A 25,109-nucleotide genomic window follows, 5' to 3' on the forward strand; every position below is an offset into this window, starting at 1 on the left:
TATGGGGGGGATCTGTGGATGGCACCATTATGCAGGGGGATCTGTGGATGACACTGTTATGGGGGGGGATCTGTGGATGACACTGTTATGGGGGGATCTGTGGATGACACTGTTATGGGGGATCTGTGGATGACACTGTTATGGAGGGGATCTGTGGATGACACTATTATGGGGGGATCTGTGGATGACTGTTATGGGGGGGATCTGTGGATGGCACTGTTATGGAGGGTATCTGTGAATGGCACTGTTATGGAGGGGTATCTGTGGATGACACATAGCATAAGATGCTATATACGGTATGTGTCATCCACAGATCCCCCTCTATAACAGTGCCATCCACAGATCCCCCCATAACAGTGCCATCCACAGATCCCCTCCATAACAGTGCCATCCACAGATCCTCTCCATAACAGTGCCATCCACAGATCCCCTCCATAACAGTGCCATCCACAGATCCTCTCCATAACAGTGCCATCCACAGATCCCCTCCATAACAGTGCCATCCACAGATCCCCTCCATAACAGTGCCATCCACAGATCCCCTCCATAACAGTGCCATCCACAGATCCCCTCCATAACAGTGCCATCCACAGATCCCCTCCATAACAGTGCCATCCACAGATCCCCTCCATAAAAGTGCCATTCACAGATCCCCTCCATAACAGTGCCATTCACAGATCCCCTCCATAACAGCGCCATTCACAGACGACCCCCCATAAGTGTCATCCACAGACCCCCCCCATAAGTGTCATCCACAGACCCCCCCCATAAGTGTCATCCACAGACCCCCCCCCATAAGTGTCATCCACAGACCCCCCCCCCATAAGTGTCATCCACAGATCCCCCCATAAGTGTCATCCACAGATCCCCCCATAAGTGTCATCCACAGATCCCCCCCATAAGTTATTGGTTGAACTGTTTCTTGTTGTTATATTTAAAAATAAGATGTTATTTATAACTGTTTTCCTTATTTATAACACCCGCCATTGAATGGAGTGTAACTTACACATGTCATTCTAAAGGCATCTGTAATGTTGGCATGCATTTTTTTTTTCTAAATTAAGAGTAAAAATAAAAAACCTGTTTATACTTACAGTGGAATGTTTTTACTTATGTTTTTTTTTGAGTGTGTTTGGGAAAAATAAAGTGGGCCGGTCTGGCTGAAGTCCAGGGCCACTTTATTGTCCCAGTCCATCCCTGGTTAACAGCCAAACAAAACTCAATATTTATGGCCCTGATTCTGTAGTTTACAGAAACTCCCCATATGTGGTCGTAAGCAGCTGTACGGGCACACAGCAGGGCGCAGAAGGAAAGGAATGCCATACGGTTTTTGGAAGGCAGATTTTACTGGACTGTTTTTTTTTACACCATGTCCCATTTGAAGCCCCCCTGATGCACCCCTAGAGTAGAAACTCCAAAAAAGTGACCCCATTTTAGAAACTACGGGATAGGGTGGCAGTATTGTTGTTACTAGTTTAGGGTACATATGATTTTTGGTTGCTCTGTATTACACTTTTTGTGAGGCAAGATAACAAGAAATAGCTGTTTTGGCACCGTTTTTATTTTTTGTTATTTACAACATTCATCTGACAGGTTAGATCATGTGATATTTTTATAGACCAGGTTGTCACGGATGCGGGATACCTAATATGTATGCTTTTTTTTATTTATGTAAGTTTTACACAATGATTTCATTTTTGAAGCAAAAAAAATCATGTTTTAGTGTTTCCATAGTCTGAGAGCCATAATTTTTTCAGTTTTTTGGCGATTACCTTGGGTAGGGTATGATTTTTGCGGGATGAGATGACGGTTTTATTGGCACTATTTTGGGGTGCGTGTGACTTTTTGATCGCTTGCTATTACACTTTTTGTGATGTAAGGTGACAAAAAATGGTTTATTTAGCACAGTTTTTATTAAAAAATTTTTACGGTGTTCATCTGAGGGGTTAGGTCATGTGATATTTTTATAGAGCCGGTCGATAAGGACGCGGCGATACCTAATATGTAGATACCTAATATGTATACTTTTTTCTTATTTACGTAAGTTTTACACAATAATATAATTTTTGAAACAAAAAAAAAATCATGTTTTAGTGTCTCCATATTCTGAGAGCCATAGTTTTTTTAGTTTTTGGGCGATTATCTTAGGTAGGGTCTCATTTTTTGCGGGATGAGATGACGGTTTGATTGGCACTATTTTGGGGTGCATATAACTTTTTGATCGCTTGCTATTACACTTTTTGTGATGTAAGGTGACAAAAAATTATTTATTTAGCACAGTTTTTTTTTGCTATTTTTTACTGTGTTCATCTGAGAGGTTAGGTCATGGGATATTTTTATAGAGCCGGTCGATACGAACGCGGCGATACCAAATATGTATACTTTTTTTTTATTTATGTAAGTTTTACACAATAACAGCTTTTTTCAAACAAAAAAATTATGTTTTAGTGTCTCCATATTCTGAGCCATAGTTTTTTTTTTTTTGGGCGATTGTCTCAGGTAGGGGCTTATTTTTTGCGGGATGAGGTGATGGTTAGATTGGTACTATTTTGGTGGGCAAACGCCTTTTTGATTGCTTGCTGTTGTACTTTTTGTGATGTAAGGTGACAAAAAAATGGTTTATTTAGCACAGTTTTTATTTTAAATTTTTTACGGTGTTCATCTGAGGGGTTAGGTCATGTGAAATGTTTATAGAGACGGTCGATACGGATGCGGCGATATCTAATATGTATCCTTTTTTCCCCTACTTTTTACCAATTTTTTTTTACTTTATTTGGGGAAAATGCCATTTTTGTTTATTTTTACTTTAAACTTTTAATTTTTTGGTGGAAAAACTTTCTTTTTTCAACTTTTTTTTTCACTGAATTTTTTGCCCCACTTTGGGACTTGAAATTTTGGGGGTATATTCCTTTACAATACATTCCAATACTTCTGTATTGGAATTCATTGGCTGTATGAGTAATACTGTGTGTTTTACTCATACAGCTTCCGTGGCCTGTGAGATCCAGGGGGCTGGATCTCACAGGCTCTTCACCGGAAGGCAGCACAGATGCCTCAGGAAGGCATCGCGCTGCCTTCCATGCCATCAGGTCCCCCCACAGCCCCATGGGGACCCGATGGCACTGCCGCCGCACCAGGTAAAAGCCGCAAACCGCAGGTCTGAATTGACCTGCGGTTTGCGGCGATCGCCGACACGGGGGGGTCACGGGACCCCCCCCGCGCATTTATCCGGCGGTGATCGGAACAACACATGACGTACCGGTACGTCATGTGTCCTTAAGGACTCGGGAAACATGCCGTACCGGTACGTCATGTGTCCCTAAGGGGTTAAGGCTGCTTTGAGAGGACACCTTAAATACCCAGGGCCATTGGTTGGGGAAGGATTTGGTAGCACACGCATGTGCCCTTTAAGAGGCTGGAGGTGAGCACCTGTACTCTAAGGGGACAGAGGCTGGAGTACTAGGCAGAAACATGGAGGCAGCAGCATGGTGAGTGGCACTGCGAACGTGCCCACATGGGTGAGCAGTGGTCATGGGCAGCTGTCATCAATCACACTTTCCAGTGTCTATTCAGCATAGAATTGCATAATTAACTAGAAAAGCTACAATTTATGCGGAAATTGTGTGAAGTGTTCTTGCCTCCACCAGTAGTCTACAACTGAAGTGGGCGGAGTAACTAGGTGGAGTGGCTTGAGTAACTGGAGTAACTGTTGTGTGGTTGGAGTGGCTGGAGTAACTGTGGAAAGGCTGGACTGGTCAGAGTAACTTTATGGAGTGGGCAGAGTAACTGTGTGGAATGTTTGGGGTGAGTAAAGATAGTAAACATTACACTAACCAATTGATTGATCAAATAAAAAAATTGCACATGGCAAGCTTGATAGAGTGAGAAATGCATTTCAACTTGTATTTATTTATATAGCACATTTAATTGCAATGTTGTTGCCCAAAGTGCTTCACAGTTACATTAAAACATACATTTATAAAAACATTAGCAGCATTATCAAGCCTAGCAGATGAACGTATGACCACATGCATTTGGGGGGATCTCAGCATCTTGACCTAGAATGAGGTGAAGGTGTGCTATCTGTTTGATGATAATCAGTGTTCACAACGACTGTTTCCTGGCAACGCTCATGCCCCGTTTATGCAGGCTCTAAGCGTGTGACACCACATCACTATGTACCTCCCGGGCACATTCACTGTCACATACCTCCATTTCCACTATGCTGCTGTGGGGCTCCGGATCCCGAATGTCGCAAACCTCCATTTCCACTATGCTGCTGTGGGGCTCCCGATCCCGAATGTCACAAGCCTCCATTTCCACTATGCTGCTGTGGGGCTCCGGATCCCGAAAGCATGGGTATGAAAGGTCCAGTTTAGTCCAGCGTATTTTTGCAGCTTTTGATCTCTTTCCTTTAGATGGCATGATGATATTCACAAAACTCTAATTTCTTTTCGTAAATGTAGCTAGTTGAAATACTCAAATACTCTCTACTGTATAAAATAAAACTTATTTCCAAACTTTTAAAGGGGTTGGCCACCCTAGCTATCAAAAATCCAAAGTGCCCCAGACAATAGCCCAAACTATGAAGTATTTATATCATGCTAAACGTGCTGGCTATATGTAATTTTTCTAATCTGTTAACCATGACATGTTCCCCTGAGGAGCTTCCTCAGACAGGCTGTGTGGGCGGAGCAGCTGTAAAGTGAAAGTAAATATCCCAGCATGCATTGCAGCAAGCATCTTCAGAGGAGTAGTCACATGACATCCGCGCCCACCTCTGTTCCTATAGAGACAAGTTCCCCTCAGACTTCTGTACAGACACAGCAATAGAAAGCACACCCCAGTCCCAGCAGTAAAGAGAGGCCACTTCACTGGCGGATGCCGTCTTCAAACGGTTGTAGTTTAAAAATTATAAATCCTACAGCGAAGAGCTTTATATTGAAAGAATCACAAGACCCAGACCTACATTTTAATGCATAGTATGTCATGTCTCTGAAATATTAAAAGTGAAGGCACCGTCGCAGTTTAGAAACTGCCCTTCAAATTTGAGGTGGCTAGAGTGGAGTTTCAATGAATGTCAATGGGCGGCGTGAGTTGCAAACAAATGGTTATATTGTGAAAACTATCAGGACTATGGTTTAGCTGTGGACATTTTTAGTGGCAGCAGGGATAGCTGAACGTTTTGATATAAGATTTGTGTAGGTGGGCTTGAAAATGAGGGAGTGGTGTCAGTTTAGAAATCATGTCCTGAGTTTTCAGCTCACACTCTAGCTTTTGTCAGCTCCCACTCTAGTTTTGAACATTCCGCCATTCATTCCTATGGGACCAATTTCACTACAAAAACGCTGATATTTCGTGAACCATTCGGTGAAAACGTTCCACAAAGTAATAGCACACCAATCGGGAACAATCCACACGTTTCGGTATATTACTGTCTATGTGGTGTAAAAACTGTGGGAGGAGTTAGGGCGGTAAATTTGGCTATAATAATAAATACATGTGCGATAACAGTAAGTGGTCTTGCCATGCAAGAACACTTAATTAATCTTTAGAATCTATCTGGGCTACAATGTACCTGCATTTTTCATACCTAATTCAGTGTAATATTTTTCTCAAGACAGGAAAGTTATTTTTTATTGCCCCAGCTGAACTGTGTACCTTTATTATATAATTATCGTAGAACACGCAAAATATTGTCATATATTAAACTTATGACAGGTGTGTTGTATACTGTATTAACAAATCATTTCAAGTGGCATGTGACAGCTTTTGAAGAATTGTTTTAAAGTGTAATAAAATTGCCAGGACACATATAACACAAGTAAACCACTTCTATCAGTCTTTGTAAAACGGAGTCTTTAAGGTGTACAACCTTTCTTTATTTCCCAGGGCACACAAAGCTGCATGTCATAGGTCTAATGGCATTTGAGGCCAAACCATAGTGACGGATTGAACTGTCGTTTTCTACTGACATTTCTATCCTGTTAATCAGCACACTAAAAAGGAAAACCCTTCTGAGACATTCAATCATTATATTGCTAAAATCATACCTACATACTGTAATCCTATAATATTTGCTTTTCAAGTCTTAGCATTTTGATCACTTTTTACATATCCGTTTGCTGTTACATAAAGCTAATTACAGTTAAATATTTTCTTCTTGCTTTTACAAGGTACCCAGAGCCGTTCAGTGCATACTTTATACAAGGAAGTGATCTGGAATTCTCAGTATCTCCACAGTCTGGAGAACTGCTTCCCCTTGGAACAGCAGGGACATTAATTACGGTTGGTTTTAAGCCTTCAATGTACAGCAAGAAGCACAGAGCAACACTAGTAGTACAGGTAAATTTTATCACACAAAAAGTAAAAATGTTCATAAATTATAACTTTATGCTGACTGTATAAGAGCATTAAGTATGGCAGGAGAATCCAACTCAGCTGGTTACTTGCCAGTGAATGGTTGAGCTGACATCTTCTGCCATTTCCTGTGTGTTCAGCTGGGACCAGGAAGAGGAGCCCAGCAGGGACATGGGTAGCATTGGATGGGTGTTAAGTCAGTGGCTTATGCAGGCAGGCATGGCCGCTGCCCCATTCAACCTGTGTCTATTAGGAATGTTCTTTTTTGAACCTCACCATATTCTTCCGTATTGCAAGGGTTACCTATCCTTTTGCTTTGTGTGCAGCTGCTAGTTGCTATTTTCTTGCTAAGGTGTTTGTTCCTGTATGTGTCACGAGGGTATCGAGAACCACGCCTGACTCCGATATACCCGGGGTCAGGAAGTCGCAGCGGTTGGCTGCACTCTCTATTTAAGATAGGGCTGTTTTCCTTATGGTAGCTTTCTGGGTTTGCTTTGCAAACCCTTTTGGCTCACTCAGGGATCCGTAGCTCCTTCTCCTCAGCTGTTCCTTGTCCAGCACTCCCAAACCTCCTTATATTCCTCTCTCACACTTCTCTGGTTGCCAGAGATAGAACTTACTGCCTGGACATCTATTCTGACCTTCTGGAGCTGTGTTGCTGTGTTCTCTGGTAGTTGGTCCAGAACGCTACCCTCCGGATCCCTGTTGGACCTTTGTGGTCTATTGTGATCGCCCACCTGGGTGTATGTGTTTGTCTCTTTTGTCTGTCCTCTCCCTGGTGTTTCCCTCTTAGTGATAGTGGTGCGGACTAGCGATCCCACCGGCCCGTTCACTATCTAGGGCTCATTTTAGGGAAAGCCAGGGTTTAGGCACGTGATCGCCGCACGGGTGAGGAACCCGTCTAGGGACGTCAGGGCAGTCAGGTGCCAGCCGCAAGGTGAGTTAGGGGTCACCACCTTTCCCTCTCCCTTGGGCAGGGCTTTCCCTTTTATCCTCCCTGTGCGTGACGTCGGTCATTACAGTATGCATTTGTATCGACCTCTGCCTGTTCCGGGCACCATGCTCATCTGTGATCGTGGTTTGTGCTTCCCTGTCTCTGCTGCAGCTTTGGGTTCTGCCTGCGTGGTTAGTATTACCTTTGAAGATTCCGCTCCACAACTTTTATTCAACCTGAACACTTCTTGAACTTGGCTTCGGTTGTGGCAGTACGCATAACTCCCTGGGCGGGGCTGAGTTGTGTCAGGTGATCTTGTTAACCTATCCTTGCTCTCCTGCAGTTACTTTAGTAGCTCAGCCCTCTAGCCAGACGCCTCAGTGTCAAGGTCCTAATCTTGCGCTAAAGAGCTTGCTTACCACTCGTGTTCCTGACTTTGTGCCTCGTTCCTGGACTTCGTTTATCTCCTATCCCAGCCTGCTTATATTGCCTCTCCTGTTGCCGACCCGAATGGTCTGAACTTGCTCCTGTGCCTTGACCCTTTGCTCGTCCTGACTATGTCTCTGCATCATCCTCCGATTCCTGTCTTGTTGCTCCTGGTCACGACCCTGCCTGGTTTACTACATCTGTACTGTCGGTACCTTCGCAGGTACCTCCTGGTCTGCCTGGACCAGCTGTCACTGACTGGCTTACGCTCCAGAGTAGCCCCTGGCAACTACCGATGGTCAAGCCTATCCTCACCATCAGAGGCTCTAGTGAAATCCGGGTAGTTGCTTAGTAACCCTCTGGAGTATTGCTAGTCAGTGGCACAGTGGGTTCACATCCGCTGTTCCGTGATACTGTTAACTGCATTCTGGCGTTTGCTAAAGTGACCCTCAGCTGTCACCCATACCAAGACTACTTGCGTGACACAATGTATTTTTTGCTAAAGGTAAATTTGAGTCTATATGTTTAACCTTTATTTATAAAAAAAAAATCCAAAATGTACTGAAAATTTACTATTTTCTAAATTTTTATTTCTCTGATTTTAAGATGGATAGTGAAACAGTATATCATAAAGTAATTATTAATTAACAATAACCATATGTTCTACTTTATGTTTGCATCACTCTGTGAATGTTATTTTAATTTTTAGGACGTTTTCACATTTTTAAGGAAATTTACAAAATCAACTTTTTTAAAGACTAATTGATATTTGAAGTCACTTTGAAGGCCTTATGTAGTAGAAACCCCTCAAGTTATTCAATTGATTTTACAAATGTTGTTAACCCTCTTGATGTTTCACAAGAATTAAAGGAAAATGGAGGCAAAATTTCTAAATGTCACTTTTTTACCCTAATTTTGCAGTTTACAGAAACACCCCATGTGTGGTTATAAACTGCTGTATGAGCACACGGTAGGGCTCAGAAGAAAAGGAGGGCCATATGGTTTTTGAAGGGCACATTTTGCTGGAATAGTTTTTGGACATCATGTTAAATTTGAAGGCACAAAACGATAGAATCCCCAAAAAGTTAACCCATTTTGGAAACTACACCCCTCATGGAATTTATTGAGAGATGTACTTACTACTTTGACCCCTATAGCCCATAGGAAACCCTAACTAGCATACTGTATACAGATGCAGCCGAGATAAACTTGATTGTTAATGCGTTAAATAAACTATGTCAAGAAAATGTTAATTGACTTTTTCAATGTGACATGTGTTATCAGAGTCAATTTTAGCTCAGCTACATCTGTAGCTACCCTTGAAATGAGGAGGAGGAATTTTCATAAAAAATAGCAGATGTTATATGAATAAGGTCCTCCCACTAGGATTTAGGCATAGTTAGGGCTAGGGATTAGTTAGTGCTATTAAAGGAAATTCAAGTAAAATGCACAATTCATTTTTTGGAATTTTATGTTTAAAACAAAAACATTGTTAGAAGTATTTTACATATTGTTGAAGCTAGGTATTATACCAGATGTATCAACAATAATGACCATGTACAATTTCCATCTAAACCTCTCTAAACATGTCATGTCCACAGTGTATATAAGTCCATCTATCCAAGCATATGATTTTTATTTCTTTCAAAATGATCAGTCTAAAAGTTTATTGTAATGATTTTAGATTTTATTGATCTATACCAACCTCAAAATCAAATATTCAGTTTTAGTGTTTGTTACTTCTGCTTTGTCTTAAGCTGTATACTGTAGAATGGAATCGGCTTGTTACTATAACAAACCAAACAAACCAAATATGTAGCTTGTCCACAAAAGAAAGTCATGATAAACAAAGCAAGCTGGTGCCTCAAGTTAATCATAAGGAACAAGTTCCTGTAAAGTTCCTCCAAATTCTTTGGTGGTCTGTCCTCTGTGAACTTGGTTTATCATGCCAACACTTAAATAAATGCATTCCATGTTTGCCATGGCCACTTAGCTATCTGCATTGTAATTTAGAGATGGAGGTCTGCTTTATTTCATTCTCAGTGGAATTTGTTACATACTGTAGAATGTTATTGTACAGGATGACTTCATGCATATATTATGGTGTATATATAGTACATACAATAGTTCTGTGCTCAATATCCTATGTACTGCATGTCATAGGCACAATTTTCTACATTTATCCCAGTATAGAACACCATGTGAATGGAGCTTGAGGCAGTTTTCTACTTAGTCTAGAAGACCAAAAGTTGCCTATTTTCTGTCAACCACTTGACATAACAAAAACACAGCAGAAGGGATTGAAAAAAAGAAAAAATTGCAATGAATATAACTACATATTTGCCAAAAGTCCAGGGTGGTTCTTGCTTAGATCTATTTCTGTAAATATGTATGATAATATCTGTGGGGACTTTTATGTCTAACATATTGATTCATCTTTAAAAGTCGTGCTGGGTCTAGCTACAGCATAGTGGCAATTATTGTGTATTTCAATGTTTCATTCCTGACTCCGTCCACTGATTATGTCCATAAGCTTGCCCAGACCATCCTATTATGATATTTGCACCTAACCAGAAATATACATAGTAAAGCTATTGTTAACTTCACTGATTTCTGAACAGAAGGCTGGCTGTACATTATGCAATATTATACAAACCGGATTCCAAAAAAGTTGGGACACTAAACAAATTGTGAATAAAAACTGAATGCAATGATGTGGAGATGGCAAATGTCAATATTTTATTTGTAATAGAACGTAGATGACAGATCAAACGTTTAATCCGAGTAAATGTATCATTTTAAAGGAAAAATACGTTGAATCAAAATTTCACGGTGTCAACAAATCCCCAAAAAGTTGGGACAAGTAGCAATAAGAGGCTGGAAAAAGTAAATTTGAGCATAATGAAGAGCTGGAAGACCAATTAACACTAATTAGGTTAATTGGCAACATGATTGGGTATAAAAAGAGCTTCTCAGAGTGGCAGTGTCTCTTAGAAGCCAAGATGGGTAGAGGATCACCAATTCCCACAATGTTGCGCAGAAAAATAGTGGAGCAATATCAGAAAGGTGTTACCCAGCGAAAAATTGCAAAGACTTTGCATCTATCATCATCAACTGTGCATAACATCATCCGAAGATTCAGAGAATCTGGAACAATCTCTGTGCGTAAGGGTCAAGGCCGTAAAACCATACTGGATGCCCGTGATCTCCGGGCCCTTAAACGACACTGCACCACAAACAGGAATGCTACTGTAAAGGAAATCACAGAATGGGCTCAGGAATACTTCCAGAAACCATTGTCAGTGAACACAATCCACCGTGCCATCCGCCGTTGCCAGCTGAAACTCTACAGTGCAAAGAAGAAGCCATTTCTAAGCAAGATCCACAAGCTCAGGCGTTTTCACTGGGCCAGGGATCATTTAAAATGGAGTGTGGCAAAATGGAAGACTGTTCTGTGGTCAGACGAGTCACGATTCGAAGTTCTTTTTGGAAATCTGGGACGCCATGTCATCCTGACCAAAGAGGACAAGGACAACCCAAGTTGTTATCAACGCTCAGTTCAGAAGCCTGCATCTCTGATGGTATGGGGTTGCATGAGTGTGTGTGGCATGGGCAGCTTGCATGTCTGGAAAGGCACCATCAATGCAGAAAAATATATTCAGGTTCTAGAACAACATATGCTCCCATCCAGACGTCATTTCTTTCAGAGAAGACCCTGCATTTTTCAACAAGATAATGCCAGACCACATTCTGCATCAATCACAACATCATGGCTGCGTAGGAGAAGGATCCGGGTACTGAAATGGCCAGTCTGCAGTCCAGATCTTTCACCTATAGAGAACATTTGGCGCATCATAAAGAGGAAGGTGCAACAAAGAAGGCCCAAGACGATTGAACAGTTAGAGGCCTGTATTAGACAAGAATGGGAGAGCATTACTATTTCTAAACTTGAGAAACTAGTCTCCTCGGTCCCCAGACGTCTGTTGAGTGTTGTAAGAAGAAGGGGAGATGCCACACAGTGGTGAAAATGGCCTTGTCCCAACTTTTTGGGGATTTGTTGATACCATGAAATTCTGATTCAACATATTTTTCCCTTAAAATGGTACATTTTCTCAGTTTAAACATTTGTTCCGTGATTTATGTTCTATTCTGAATAAAATATTAGAAGTTGGCACCTCCACATCATTGCATTCAGTTTTTATTCACGATTTGTATAGTGTCCCAACTTTTTTGGAATCCGGTTTGTATTATCTAAACAATAAATGATCAGTGATCAAATAGTAATAAGGACTTAATACAGCTCAAGTAGGATTTCCAACTCAGAGAAGAGCAAAATTATTGACCTCTGAGGGCTGAAGAAGGTAGAAGTCTCATTGGCTACTGTATAGTTCTCTGCAAGGAATGCTACATGACTACATTGACTAAGCAGTTCACATTAGTTATGGACATAAACTGTGTCAAAACTGTCACAAACATGACATGAAACAAATTCAAACTAAAATATGTGACTTTTCCAATGCTGCGTCAAATTTGAAAAGTGACAAAAAAGTATATGTGGTCTCAAGAAGACCTAGTTAAAGTCACTTCAGTGAAAAAGGAATAATTTCTGTCAGCAGTCTACACCTATCAGGCATATATTGGACTTTTTGGTTTGAAAAGTAATAATGCCCCAGATATATTAGTAGGCATGCACATTTTCATAAATTCAGTGCAAATCAGTCCAGCTGCAGTACCACCTTCACTTTGACTAGCTTTAAAAAAAACACAAGTCTGCCTTGATTACTCTTCAGGTGCTTCTCAAACATGCAAAATTGACTTTAACAGTTCACTCCCTAAATATGCTTATACTCATCTTACCTTAGGACAATTATAGAGGATGTCCTTTTGTAGAAATGCTTATTCCTGATAATGGTCCCGTGAAAAGGTAATGCTGATCACCCGACGTTCATTCATCTGGTGATCACATCTTTTTGTCTGCATCCAAAATCATAGTTTATGGGCACATAGTCCTGTGTAAACAGGGAGCATTTACCCACAAACATTAAATCTGTTTTCAGGATGAGAAATTGCAGTAGCGATCACTCATCCCCATATAAAGTGGATGATCGCTGCATGTAAATTCAACACTCCCCACTTCTCAATGATCAGGCAATTATTGGGAACAATGGTTGATTCTGGAGAATTGCCTCTAAATTGACCTGTGTAAAGGACCATTAGTGAGGTGTTTTGACTTGGTCCTCTCACCTCTTCCACACTTTTTCATTCTAATTTCATCCCCTTATTCTCCCTCACCAGTTTCCCTCTGTACCTCATCCTGTTTGTGCACTCTACAGGATTACAGTGTAGTTGTGATTTTTACTTTACATTACGGTTTGGCCTTCCATGTAGATGTCATTTCCTCCACTCAGTCACTCATCAATACTGTTTTTCTATTCCTCAGTTGGTCTCTGTACTTTACATTGTGGTTAGATATATAAATGACATATTTTTTCATTATTTGCACTGTTAACTTGATATATAAGTAAACAGATATTTACCCCAAAAATACCAGGTTTGGTACCTGTGGGCCCAAAACATGTAGAAAAGTAGATAAAAGTGACGCACGCTTGTGCAATGGTTCACAGTGCAGCGAAAAAGAACGGTCTTTCCATAGTGTAATTTTGTGGCACCTAGTGAGGGTCTCATGGATCCAAATGCTGGGTCTCTTACCCTAGTTATCCCTGCTTAACCTGAACTAATTCTGCTGCCAAGGGAGCAATATGCTCACCCTCAGAAGGGCGACCCCACTGAGCCGTTCTTAACGAGATGTCTCTGCTTCTCCCTATGCAGATATGTGACTGCCCAGCTTCATCAAGGAAAACAGCAGGGAGACCCTGATAGTAGTTTAACAAACGTCCCGACGCGTTTCATTGGCGACAAGCCAAGTCATCAGGGGACTGAAGAGAGAGAGAGACTCAGCATTGGTCATTGGCTGATGCCTATAATGAACAGCCCTCTATCCATGTCCATGTGCGCATGGTGTGGGCTCCTTTTCTCCTGCTTATGGCAGCTTTTAAACTCGGCACATTCTTCATGGCATATTTAACATGCCCGGGCAGCCAATAGTTCCACCCCCTGGAGGCATGTAGTGGGGTAGGTGACCTCCCATGTGACCAGAGTATGTGACGTGCCTTGCGGTCGGAGATTAACACAATGCACGCACGCCCCTCTGACTGGTGCTGTCTGGAGGTGGGACTAGGCGGGGTCTAACAGAGGCATGTTGGGCTCAGGGCACGACCCTGGTATCCCCGCTACGCCGCTACAGTAATCAAGCAGCGTTAGCAACGTACGCTAGTCATCAGTAAGGTGACTGTGACCAGTGTAATAGGGGATTAAACAGTGTAGGCTTATTAAGTTCACTGATAAGTTGAAAAGTGACCTTCTGGCCATAAATTCCAAAAGACAGCAATCAGATGGACATATTGCAAAATAATAAATTGCAAAGTTATTTAAATAACTGAAGTGATTACTTCACAATCATTTTATGTGTGTACACATGAGATCTCGTTTCCTGAAGGCCTTTTCTAACACAGAATTTCTCACTAGTTTGCTTTATCACCTACATTCTCATATAAAAATATTTGTTTATGACACCTTCTTGTAAATCTGTGAAACCTGAATGATATTGCTGGTATTAACATTTTATGCTATCACAACAGTTTAGAGGAAGCAGAAGGAAGATTTGTAGATACTACTTAGGTAAATTTGAATGTCATCAGCACAGAAGTGGTTGAGAAAGCTATGGGACTCTCTGAGCTGTCCCAGGCCAAAGGTGTACATAGAGAAGAGTAGGGGTCCCAGGATGGAGCCTTGAGGGACACCCGCAAGGAGAGGGCAAGATTAAGAGGTGATGTGTAACTTAAGTTGGTGAGGTTTGACTACATCCACAAGCAGGGGCAGATTGGCCATATATTCTACAGGGAAACTTCCCGGTGGGCCGATGACCATGGGGCCGCCTGAGCCCTCCTTTTGGCCAACCAGTGGCAGTCTTTAGGGATGTATTTTGTGCTGCTGGGGCAGTATATTAAGATGCTCTGTGGTATTTGGCTCTGCTGGGGTGGTATAATGTGCTACAATATGGTATTGATGTCCCTGCCTTTTGTCATTTTGGACCCAACTAGTTAGCATATGTAGAATTGGGATGACTGTATGACAGCTCTATTGTTCTCTTGATAGGCCTAGATAAAGATGCCACAGATGAGCATTGCACTTATCAGTGTAATGTGTAATGCTCTAACATCCCCTTCCCTCTCTGGTCACTATGGATGGCTTGAGTAAGAAAGCCAAGTTAGACTGTTTTTTAGTTTTTTTTAAACTGAAACAATGAGAAAGTAGAATACATAAAGTGACTTCAAAAATGATATCCAAAAATTCATTTATCCAATTTTCTCAAAAACGTTACTTAGAATATTCACATATAACTTGAGATTTATCAAAACTGCTGTAAAGAAAGACTGGCTTAGTTGCCCATAGCAACCAATCAGATTCCACCTTTCATTTCTCAAAGGAGCTCTGAAAAAATGAAAGGTGAAACCTAATTGGTTGCTATGGGAAACTGAGCCAGTTTTCCTTTACACCAGTTTTGATAAATCTCCCCAATAGACTGTTAATATATAATATTATTATTTATGATATTTAACTACCACCTGGCATAGAAATTGCTTTAGAAAAATGACAGTCCAGTTACTTGACTGTCTAGATCTACCAAGCCTTACTACATCTCATTCATACGTCCATGACAGTGTTTCGGCTGTGAAGGGTCTGTTGTTGATCTGTGTGTCCATTTTTGTGCCCTAAGTTTGTCTTTTATTTCCCACATGTTAGGCAGGAAATGGATCTCCAGAGCTTTCCCTACCAATAGTCAGTGATGCCAGTGGTTTTCATGGACTCATAGGGGGAGATTTATTAAAACTGGTGTAAAGGAAAACTGGCTTAGTTACCCATAGCAACCAATCAGATTCCGCCTTTCATTTTCCAAAGGAGCTCTTAAAATTGAAAGGTCATTTCTCGGTTGTTTTTCCACTAACTTATGGAAGTTGAATAACCAGGGTGTCTGAATAATTAGTGCATCTAGCTAGTGTATGCCATAAGATGATTAGGCACCTCCTTCATTCGGAGGACTATTGGAGGAGTGGAATTTGGGTTCCCAATTCATCAGAAAGTTATTGCATATTCTAGTAATAAACCATATCCCTTATGATGTCGAAAGACAATAGCAATGAGTTGCAGCATCTTAAATTTTAGCAAATGTGGGCAACAGCTGGAGACTATTAGATTCACATCCAAACATTATATTATAAACCACTTTATGGGGGGGGGGATACATTGTTATGCTTTATTAGTAACTATCCATATTGTATGTCACATATGTAGAGTTTATCAATTGTATGACATTGGTCTTATGTATTACCTTGTACACCTGTAGCCAACATTATATTGACTGGTTCCTTACAATAATATAATAGATAGCACTGAAGTGACCATCCTGACGTTATAGAAGTCAAGATAAAGCTGGCTCCATCTGTAAATAGACTACACTATGAGCAATTGATTTGGGTTCTTTGGCCTTCATGGTTTAAACCTCTAACTCCAAAACTCTGTATTACATATGATTAAAGGGTTGGTCCAGTAACATATTTTTTAATGAGATAGAATGGTTAAAAATAAAAAGATTACTCACTTTACTGATCTGCTGCTGCTAGAAAAAACAGGTGTAGCAGCACTTATGATTTCTGGCAACAGTCTTTAAGTCCAATAAATAGTGGTACCTGCGATGTAAGGTCCTAGCCAGTAATGCCCCCGATAATCAGTAATGAGAATATTGCAGCACTCTATGTTGATTCCAATTATTCAGGTTTATTCACCAGTATGGATGCAATGTTTTGACTACTCTGAGTAGTTATGCTGGATAAAGACTCAGAGTAGTTGAAATGTTGCTGCTGATCTTCTTCTCATTACAGATCTGTTGCTGCTGCCATTTTACCCTTGCTCTGGATCTTCGAGGTCTCTGCTTCTTGGTCTCATCTCAACGAAGAGGAAATAGCTGAAAATGCCCACTCAGCCAATTACTGGCTGAGTTGGGTCACTGCTCCTATCATATCCACCCATTTCCTGTGTGTCGAGCCAGGACCAGGGAGCAGAGAGCAGAGTATTGTTGGAATGGCAGTAGCAGAATAAAAATGAGTTGAGTGATGCTTTCTATTATTAACCCATTCTGGCCTTTTAAAAAAAAAACAAAAAAAAAAACTGCCAACATCCATCTCCCTGAAAAACGGTTTAAATGTAAAATAATTATGGCTGGACAAGTACAGTAAGTAGCCTTTAAACGCTCTGTGCCTTTAAAATCTGTAACAACATGTATAAAAAAGGCTATAGAAAGAAAAAAAAAGTGTCGATATGACAAACACTTCCATGACTCACTGTATATTTCTCCTCTTCCTGTGCAGATTGACAATTTTCGTAAGTCTGATTGGTTTTCTGTTTAGTCATTAAGATGAAAATGATTTTTTTTTTTTTTAACTCAATTGTTTCCCCTTTGCATAGAATAAGACAAGCACAGCATTCTGTATATTGGAATGCATGTACAGCATGCATAGGGTTAAATTTGGTCAGCTTTTCAGATCTGTACTAAGATTTAACAAAGGTTAATGAATCATATTCACAGTGAGCATAACCCTAGGGTACATTTTCATGAATCCAAAAAAGATAAACTGTTTCACCTTCAACTTCACTTAACAAAGCAATTTGGATCCCCTCTGGGTTAAAGGCTTATTAAAACCAGAGTTGTTGTACAGATTGGAATCAGCACATTGCTTGATTGAAGTGAGGCTACTATAATCAGGCATAGTTCATTAATAGGCAATAGAAGCCGGCACTAAGGATAAACCAGAAATTGTTCTGCAGAACTCAGGGTTTTGTACTTTCTATTACAGAAATAAGAGAAGAAATATTCCAGTGTCAAACATAAAGCCCCATCATATGCCGCTGTACACCATATGTTGTCAATACGCCCCCTTGCAAAAAAATATACTGTAGTATATGTATAATTTTTTGTGGTGGTCCACGGTATAGAAAAATGCAGGACACTCCACTTTAAGATCCATTATGCAAAGTACACTAAAATATACATACCCAACAGATTCCAAAAGGATGTCTCTATAGAGGTCTATAGGCCTGTTCAGCATAGATGCTAGGCAGGGGCAGACACAGACAGCAGAGAGCCTCTGTGCAAAGATTCCCCCCCCCAAAAAAAAAAAAAAAAAAAACACACAAAAAAAAATACAGATATAACCATATACGTGCAAATTAAAAACATCTTGTTAAAAATTATGTTTTATTATATGCAAAAGGAGGCATTAACATTACGACTAATGGCTACTTCTCTTTATAACCGCTTTGCCCTTTGCACTTTGACATGCCCAGGTGTGATGACATTTTCACTGCCAAGCCCTGTCAAAGTAGACAGGGAGTGGCAGTTGTAGAGAGAGCGGACCCTCTAGGTCAGGGCTGGCCAACCTGCGGCTCTCCAGCTGTTGCAAAACTACAACTCCCAGCATGCCCAGACAGTCTACAACTATCAGCCTACAGCATGGCATGGTGGGAATTGTAGTTTTACAACAGCTGGAGAGCCGCAGGTTGGCGATCCCTGCTCTAGGTGTAATGGTAACACCCCCGTTGCTCCTAGGGGCTCATTTACATATAATAAAACAATTTTTATATCATCACCCGACCAATACAGATGCCTTCAGCTGCCAACTCACATGTAACAGGTCAGCCTGTGTTATAGGTAGTGATGGGCGACAGGGGCTATATTCGAATTCGCGATATTTCACAAATATTTGGGTGAATATTCATCATATATTCGCAAATACAAGATTATTTTCTTGTAATTTGTGTAATGCGTGCGAAATACAGGCGTGGGTCACTTTTGCTACATTTTTCAAGCTGCTAGAAGTTTCCTGAGACTGGATAAAATGGTTGGCACGGCAGAACATTAAAAATTGCTTTATATGCAGTTAGAGTGCTCCAATGTATTTGTGATTGCGCTAATCAGCACTAATGATGCGAATATTTTGGCGCAATACGTGAAACACCACATTTTAGCTGGTCTGCATATATTTATGGACAGCAGAAACTATCACACTACCTAACACCCTGCACTGGAACCTATCAGCTACACTATATCAGGATCTAACCTACACTGACTATCTCCCACTAACTATCTGTATTATATAGATAAGCTATCTAACTATATAATGTAATGAGTGGAAAGCACAGAGCACAGCAATGACACTGCTCTCTCTCTCTCAGAACTTTAAAAAACTGTAGAAAATGGCTGCTGGGGAGGTTCTTATTTAGTAAGGGGTAGGCAACTTTCCTATTGGTTGCTAGGGATGTTACTAAGCTCAGACAAAGACATTGCTGCCTTCTCATTGGCCCACAAGCAAGAAGGGAGGTTACTGATGAAAAGAAAAAAAATCTAGAATATTCGAAATTACAAATATATCACTTTATTCTAAATATTTGCAAATTCTCGAAGTGCCGATATTCGCGATTAATATTCGCGATTCTCACACACCGCCTCCCTGCATCCTCTGCTCAGTGCTGCTCGACCATTCAGCTTAGCACTTAGCGCCCCATACCTCTTACATCCAGTGATGTCTCCTCTAATGCAGACATTCACTTTCCTCATCTTCTCCATTCAGCCAAGACCACCATGACAACATCTTTGAGCCACGTCATGGCTATGCAGAGTTTGCAACACAGACATCTTAGATTCCTCACTTTCCATCACCTACTTTCCTGGTGCCCTAACATAGTTATTCAGCTACTACCCCTAGTAATGTGCCCACTGTGCTCCCCAATGTTCACATACACTATACTGCAGAAATAATAGCGCCATACAATTAGTCTCTCCATAGTAATAGTCCTCCCAGACTGCTGTCAATAGTAATAGTGGTCCTTAAAGTCCCACCACTAGTAATTCCCTCCCATTGTAGCCTTATTAGTAATAGAGCCCCTACAGTGCCCCAATAGTGATAATGCTCTCCAAGAGTGCCTCCTTTAGAAGTTATGCTCTCCATATTGTGCCTGATAATAATAATAATGCCCCCATAGAGCCCTCAGTAGAAATAAGCCTCCCCATAGTACTCCCAGTGGTCACAAGGCTCGCTATAGTGCCCTCAGTACTTGTAGGGCAACCTTTATAGATATAAGGCCAATCTATAAGGCACTTCTCTAGAGCTCTCAGTAGTGGTAATGCCCGCCACCACTGCCCACAGTATTTATAATGTCCCCTGCATTTCCCCCTGTAATTATAATGCCTCCTGCCATACCCCCTTGAGTTATAATCTTCTCTGTATTGCCCCCATACATTATAATGCCTGTCCTCTCCCTCCAATCTTCTATACCATGCAGTCCCATGTAAATAACATCACTACTCTCCCTCCAGTCTTCTTTACCATGCAGTCCCATGTAAATAACACCAATCCTCTCTCTCCAGTCTTCTATATCTTACAGTCCCATGAAAATAACCTCTCTTCCTTACAGTCTTCTATCATATACAATCCCATGTAAATAACTTAAATCCCCTTCTTCAGCCCCTCCAACACATAGTACCATGTAAATAACGTCAATCCTTTCCATCCAGTCCTCTATTATATCCAGTCCCATATAAATAGCATCAGTCCTGTCCCCCCAATCTTCTATAACATACAGTCCCATGTAACTCACAACCCTCCCCTCCTTTCAGTCCCTCTAACATACAGTCCCAGTTAAATAAAATATTTCGCTCCCACTAAGCAGGGAGGAGGTATAATGGGGAGAACTACATCTCCCAGCATTTCTCTGGCACTTACATTGATTCCATGACATTACAGTCCTCCACTGCTGAGCGCTGCCTCTTTCTGCACTGGTCACAGGATGGTGACCTCATCACAGGTCCTACCACCACTTCCAGTGTTGAAAAGATCACATGACTGTGATGTAATCGCAGGTCCTTCATCTATGGAGTTTAAGCAGAATGGCAGCAGATGCACAGTAAGTCCTAATTGTGCCCCCCCCCCGACTTCCCTCAATTTACCCCCCTCCCCCAGATGACCAGTTTACCCTGTTGCAAGAGAAAGGGAGTAATTAAAATAATAAGATAAATAAAAAAAACACCTCTGCTGCCACTGGAAAGGGCCCTCTGCCTTGCTGGGCCCCTGTGCAGCTGAACCGGCTGCACAGGCGGTATGTCCGCCCCTGATGCTAGGGGATCATACACTAAACCTGCACACCAGAGTCATTTGACCTGTGTAGATAATCTTGCAGATTCTTAAAGGGGTTATCCAAGACCAATAAAGACCTCCCAAGGTGGCCGACCCACAGTGGCGATAATTGGTCAAGTGAAGCAAGGCGAGCAGTGTGTGTGGGGGGAGTGAGGGAGGGTTATGATGACGGATGTACGTTAATTTGTGTGCACAGAGTGTGAATGAATAGGAGCAGTGTATGTATATATGCTATGTCTGTATGTGGCCTGCCATTGGCTGGGTAAAATTAAGGTGTGCATATTCTGACTCTTTAAGAGCCGGAGTGAGCGTGAACGCCATATGGGTAGGAGTAAGAGGCCTTTGCCAGCAAGATGCTGGTGTAGCCTGCAAGGGACAGACACAGGGAACTGGCTGCCAGGCAGACTGCTGCAGAGCAAGGTCAGCAGGTCTGGACCACCGGAGCAACATCTGGGTGAGTGTAGCGGCGCCCATGCCTGCCTGGGGGAGGGGGCATGGTGGTGGTCACAGGCTGCCAATATAATGCTCTACAGCGTTGTATTACGAGTGTGGAGAATATGATATATGATACCATGATGAACAATACATTGTAGACTGTGTATTTCCTATGAGAAGACTCTAAGATCATGTGAACAACAAAAAAATTTTTTATTTTTTTTATTTATAATTCTTTTATTATCAAACTTCCAAAAAAAAAAGATATACAACCTCAGACCATCCAAAAGGTCCGAATTACAATAAACAGCATTATAATGACATTTTAGCCCTTATACTCACCCTCCCACCCAATTGGAGAGAAGAACAACAAAAATTAAAGATGAGCACCACTCTCATACTGTATAAAACCCAGGTGCTTCTTGCCTACAAAATATTCTATCAAATATTTTTTGCAAAGCCATGCAAAGAATGGTGCACACATACAGTAGGTATAGGTTGTATTGATATATTATGCATTGCACATTTTATATCATATCATATATATATATCATATGTTATTACCATTGCTGAAATTCTGATTGGTCACTGATACCTAAAGGCTGGAAAATATAACCAATTTGGACCTGAGATAACAGATAGGAGAATGAAAAATGTCCAAATGCTGTTGAAAACCGCTTAGAAAATATCATTATGCCACAAAAATGTGTCTTCATTGTATTTAGACTTATGGACCAGATTACATAAAAACCATGTTAAATATGGTTATTACCATTAACTTCATTTTTTTTTATATCCCTAAAAAACCTTCAGCGTATTTTAATTATGCAATTATAGAAATTATTCTAAAATAATACTGCAGAAACTTAATAGGCCAATGTGTGGTCATTAAAATTATATGATGTTATTATCGTACACTTTTTTTTACAGCCCTCTCCTCATAACCTTTTTTCTATTCTCTGCCCTTGGTATTATAGTAAATGTGATAAGCCATCTGCATTATGGATGATGGTTCAGTTATTATTTGAGCCAGCCAGTGTATTAAAGGATCTGAAAACACTACCAATTTTTAACTGTTAAACCTTTTTTTTTAAATCATACAGTAACTCACTTTATACGTACAATCGTATTGACTATATAATTTGGGTATTCTGTTATAGATAATTTTAGTTAAAGGGGTTGTTCAGATCAGTGGAGGTCCGACACCCGACACACCCGCTGATCAGCTGTTTGACGAGGAGGTGGCGTTCCATGCAGTCGTTACTTCCTTGTCTTTACACTACATCTTATCTCCTGTGGATCGGTGGCATAGTGTAATTTCAATCACTCGCTCCATTTGAATGGAGCGGGTACTTGTATTACACTGAACCTCCGAGACAGTGCAGCGTAGTTAAGAGGAAGGTGTGCTCACATGGTGTGCCGCTTCCTCTTCAAATCGCTGATCGGCCGCGGTCCCGGGTGTAGGACCTCTGCCGATCAGATATTGATAAACTATTTTGACGATAGGTCATCAATATTGCCAGCTGGACAACCCCTTTAATTTTTGTACAGTGACTTATGTATGGATAATTTAAATTGGAGTTCCTTAAAGGGAACCTTTCACCATGAAGATCACCAATAAACCAGGCACAGTGTCTTGTAGAGTAGCTGAATACCTGTCACATAGTGATCTGTTGCTTCATTCTGGAGAAAAAGTACTAGTTAAGTGCACTGAGAGCTGGCCCAAGTCACTCTGTGCACTCATGCTCTTCCAGCTTCCTCTGCCAGACCCTCCTTCTCCTTACTTCCAGTACATTTTCTCCAGACTGAAGCAACAGATCACTAAGTGAAAGTTGTTACATTCAGCTAGACCTACAAGGCATTGTGCCTGGTTTAACAGAAACTTTCCTGGTGACAGACTACCTTTGATCTTGTTAATTATATAAACAATAGGGAAAGTGTGCAATGTAATGCAATGGAAATATGTCAACGGGAAGAATCAGGAATTATTGGAGGTCCTTCGTCATGAAGAGTAATGCTACAGTAATCTAAATTGTTTACAAAAAAAAACATGCTGGCACACTGTGTTAAGAGAATATGCAAGTCTAGTTTACGAACTATATTTATTAATAAGAATTTTATTTTAAATTTGAAAATGAATCAAATTAACACTGTGAAAAAGTCCATCTTTATTGGTGTGGGGGACATACGAGTTTATGAATATGTGTGTTCTGACACTCTTGTCCCAACATAGTATCTTTATGTATGAAAGTTTGGCTTTTCCCAGATATGTCTATTGATAACACCCATAGCAACTTACCTACCCAAAAGCTCACTACAAAACTGTAGCTACCATAAATATTAATTGTACCCCATAACAGTGGCAGCCAGAGTGCTCCCAATAATTTGTATAGTCACAGTGCCCTATAACAGTGACAGCCAAGGTGGTCCCACTGTATGGACAGTCACAGTGCCCCATGGCAGCAACAGCCAGAGTGATCTTCTAATACAGACAGTCACAGTGCCCCATGACAGTGACGCCAGAGTGGTCCCATATTACAGACAGTCACAGTGCCCTATGACAGTGACGCCAGAGTGGTCCCATAATACAGACAGTCACAGTGCCCTATGACAATGACAGCTAGAGTGTTCTCATAATACAGGGAGTCACAGTACCCCGTAATAGTGAAGCCAGAGTGGTCCCATAATATGTACAGTTGTTGTGCCCCATGATAGTGAAAGCCAGATTGTTCTCATAATACAGGCAGTCACAGTGCTCCATGACAGTGAAGCCAGAGTTGTCCCATAACATGGACAGTCACAGTGACCTATGACAATGATAGCCAGAGTGTTCTCATAGTATAAGGTGTCATAGTGCTCCATGAGTGTAACAGCCAGAGTTTTCTCATAATATAGACAGTCACAGTGCTCCTCAACAGTGATAGAATAACACTGCTCTATAAAAGTAACAGTCAAAAGCTTCTATAACAGTTAAATACAGAGTGGACCATAGCAGATTGTGACTGCCAGACAGATAAGGCACATTTCAAAGGAGTCACACAATGGGTACATAGGCAACAATTTGCTATGGAAAGTGAAAAAATGATTTACTAGTCTGAAAAACATCCAATTCACGAGTTATTTTGAATTGTTTTGATCTTTTTTTTTTTTTTTACTTTTCAGTCATCGTCTATGCAATGGACTTATGAGATCAATGGACTTCCTCCAAAAACCACTCCACCTACAAATGTCTCCCCGAAAATATGTTCCTTGGGTATGAGAAAATCAATGACTTGTCAAAAACGTAACTTTTTACGCGAAAACCTGAAACTTACAACGACAGCAGTGTCTTCCCCAGTTAAGGGAGCTTCTTTAATGTTCAGCACAAAGTAAATTCTTTGTAAACTAATTTCTTTTTACATTGTATAAAATATACAGTATGTCACAACCCATGTATTTACATTAAAACTTTTGCAATGTCTTTTACTGTTTTCTGTGTCATTATTTTAAAGAGTTGTCTCACAAAATAAAACCCACTGTCTGTATGTCCTTATAGAGAATATGAACATACTGGTGTGTAGTCTCCTGCACAGAACCTGAATTGGAGCTTCTTGCATTCTACTGTACTCAAGCCATCCTTGAATGGCTACCATGTAATATATTTCCTG

At 40.9% G+C, this 25,109-nt stretch overlaps 1 protein-coding gene across 1 annotated transcript in view; it reads left to right on the forward strand.

Moving 5' to 3' along the window:
• CFAP47 (cilia and flagella associated protein 47) overlaps positions 1-24,834 on the forward strand; it is a 572,366-nt gene extending 547,532 nt beyond the window's left edge. The window contains exons 64-65 of the mRNA XM_040424993.1: positions 6,177-6,345; positions 24,625-24,834. Coding sequence (XP_040280927.1) covers positions 6,177-6,345; positions 24,625-24,834 — 379 coding nt within the window. The remainder of the gene's footprint in view (positions 1-6,176; positions 6,346-24,624) is intronic.
• The last annotated feature ends 275 nt before the right edge of the window (positions 24,835-25,109 follow it).

Source organism: Bufo bufo, chromosome 3 (genome assembly GCF_905171765.1).
Source record: "Bufo bufo chromosome 3, aBufBuf1.1, whole genome shotgun sequence".
NCBI classification, from domain to species: Eukaryota; Metazoa; Chordata; class Amphibia; order Anura; family Bufonidae; genus Bufo; species Bufo bufo.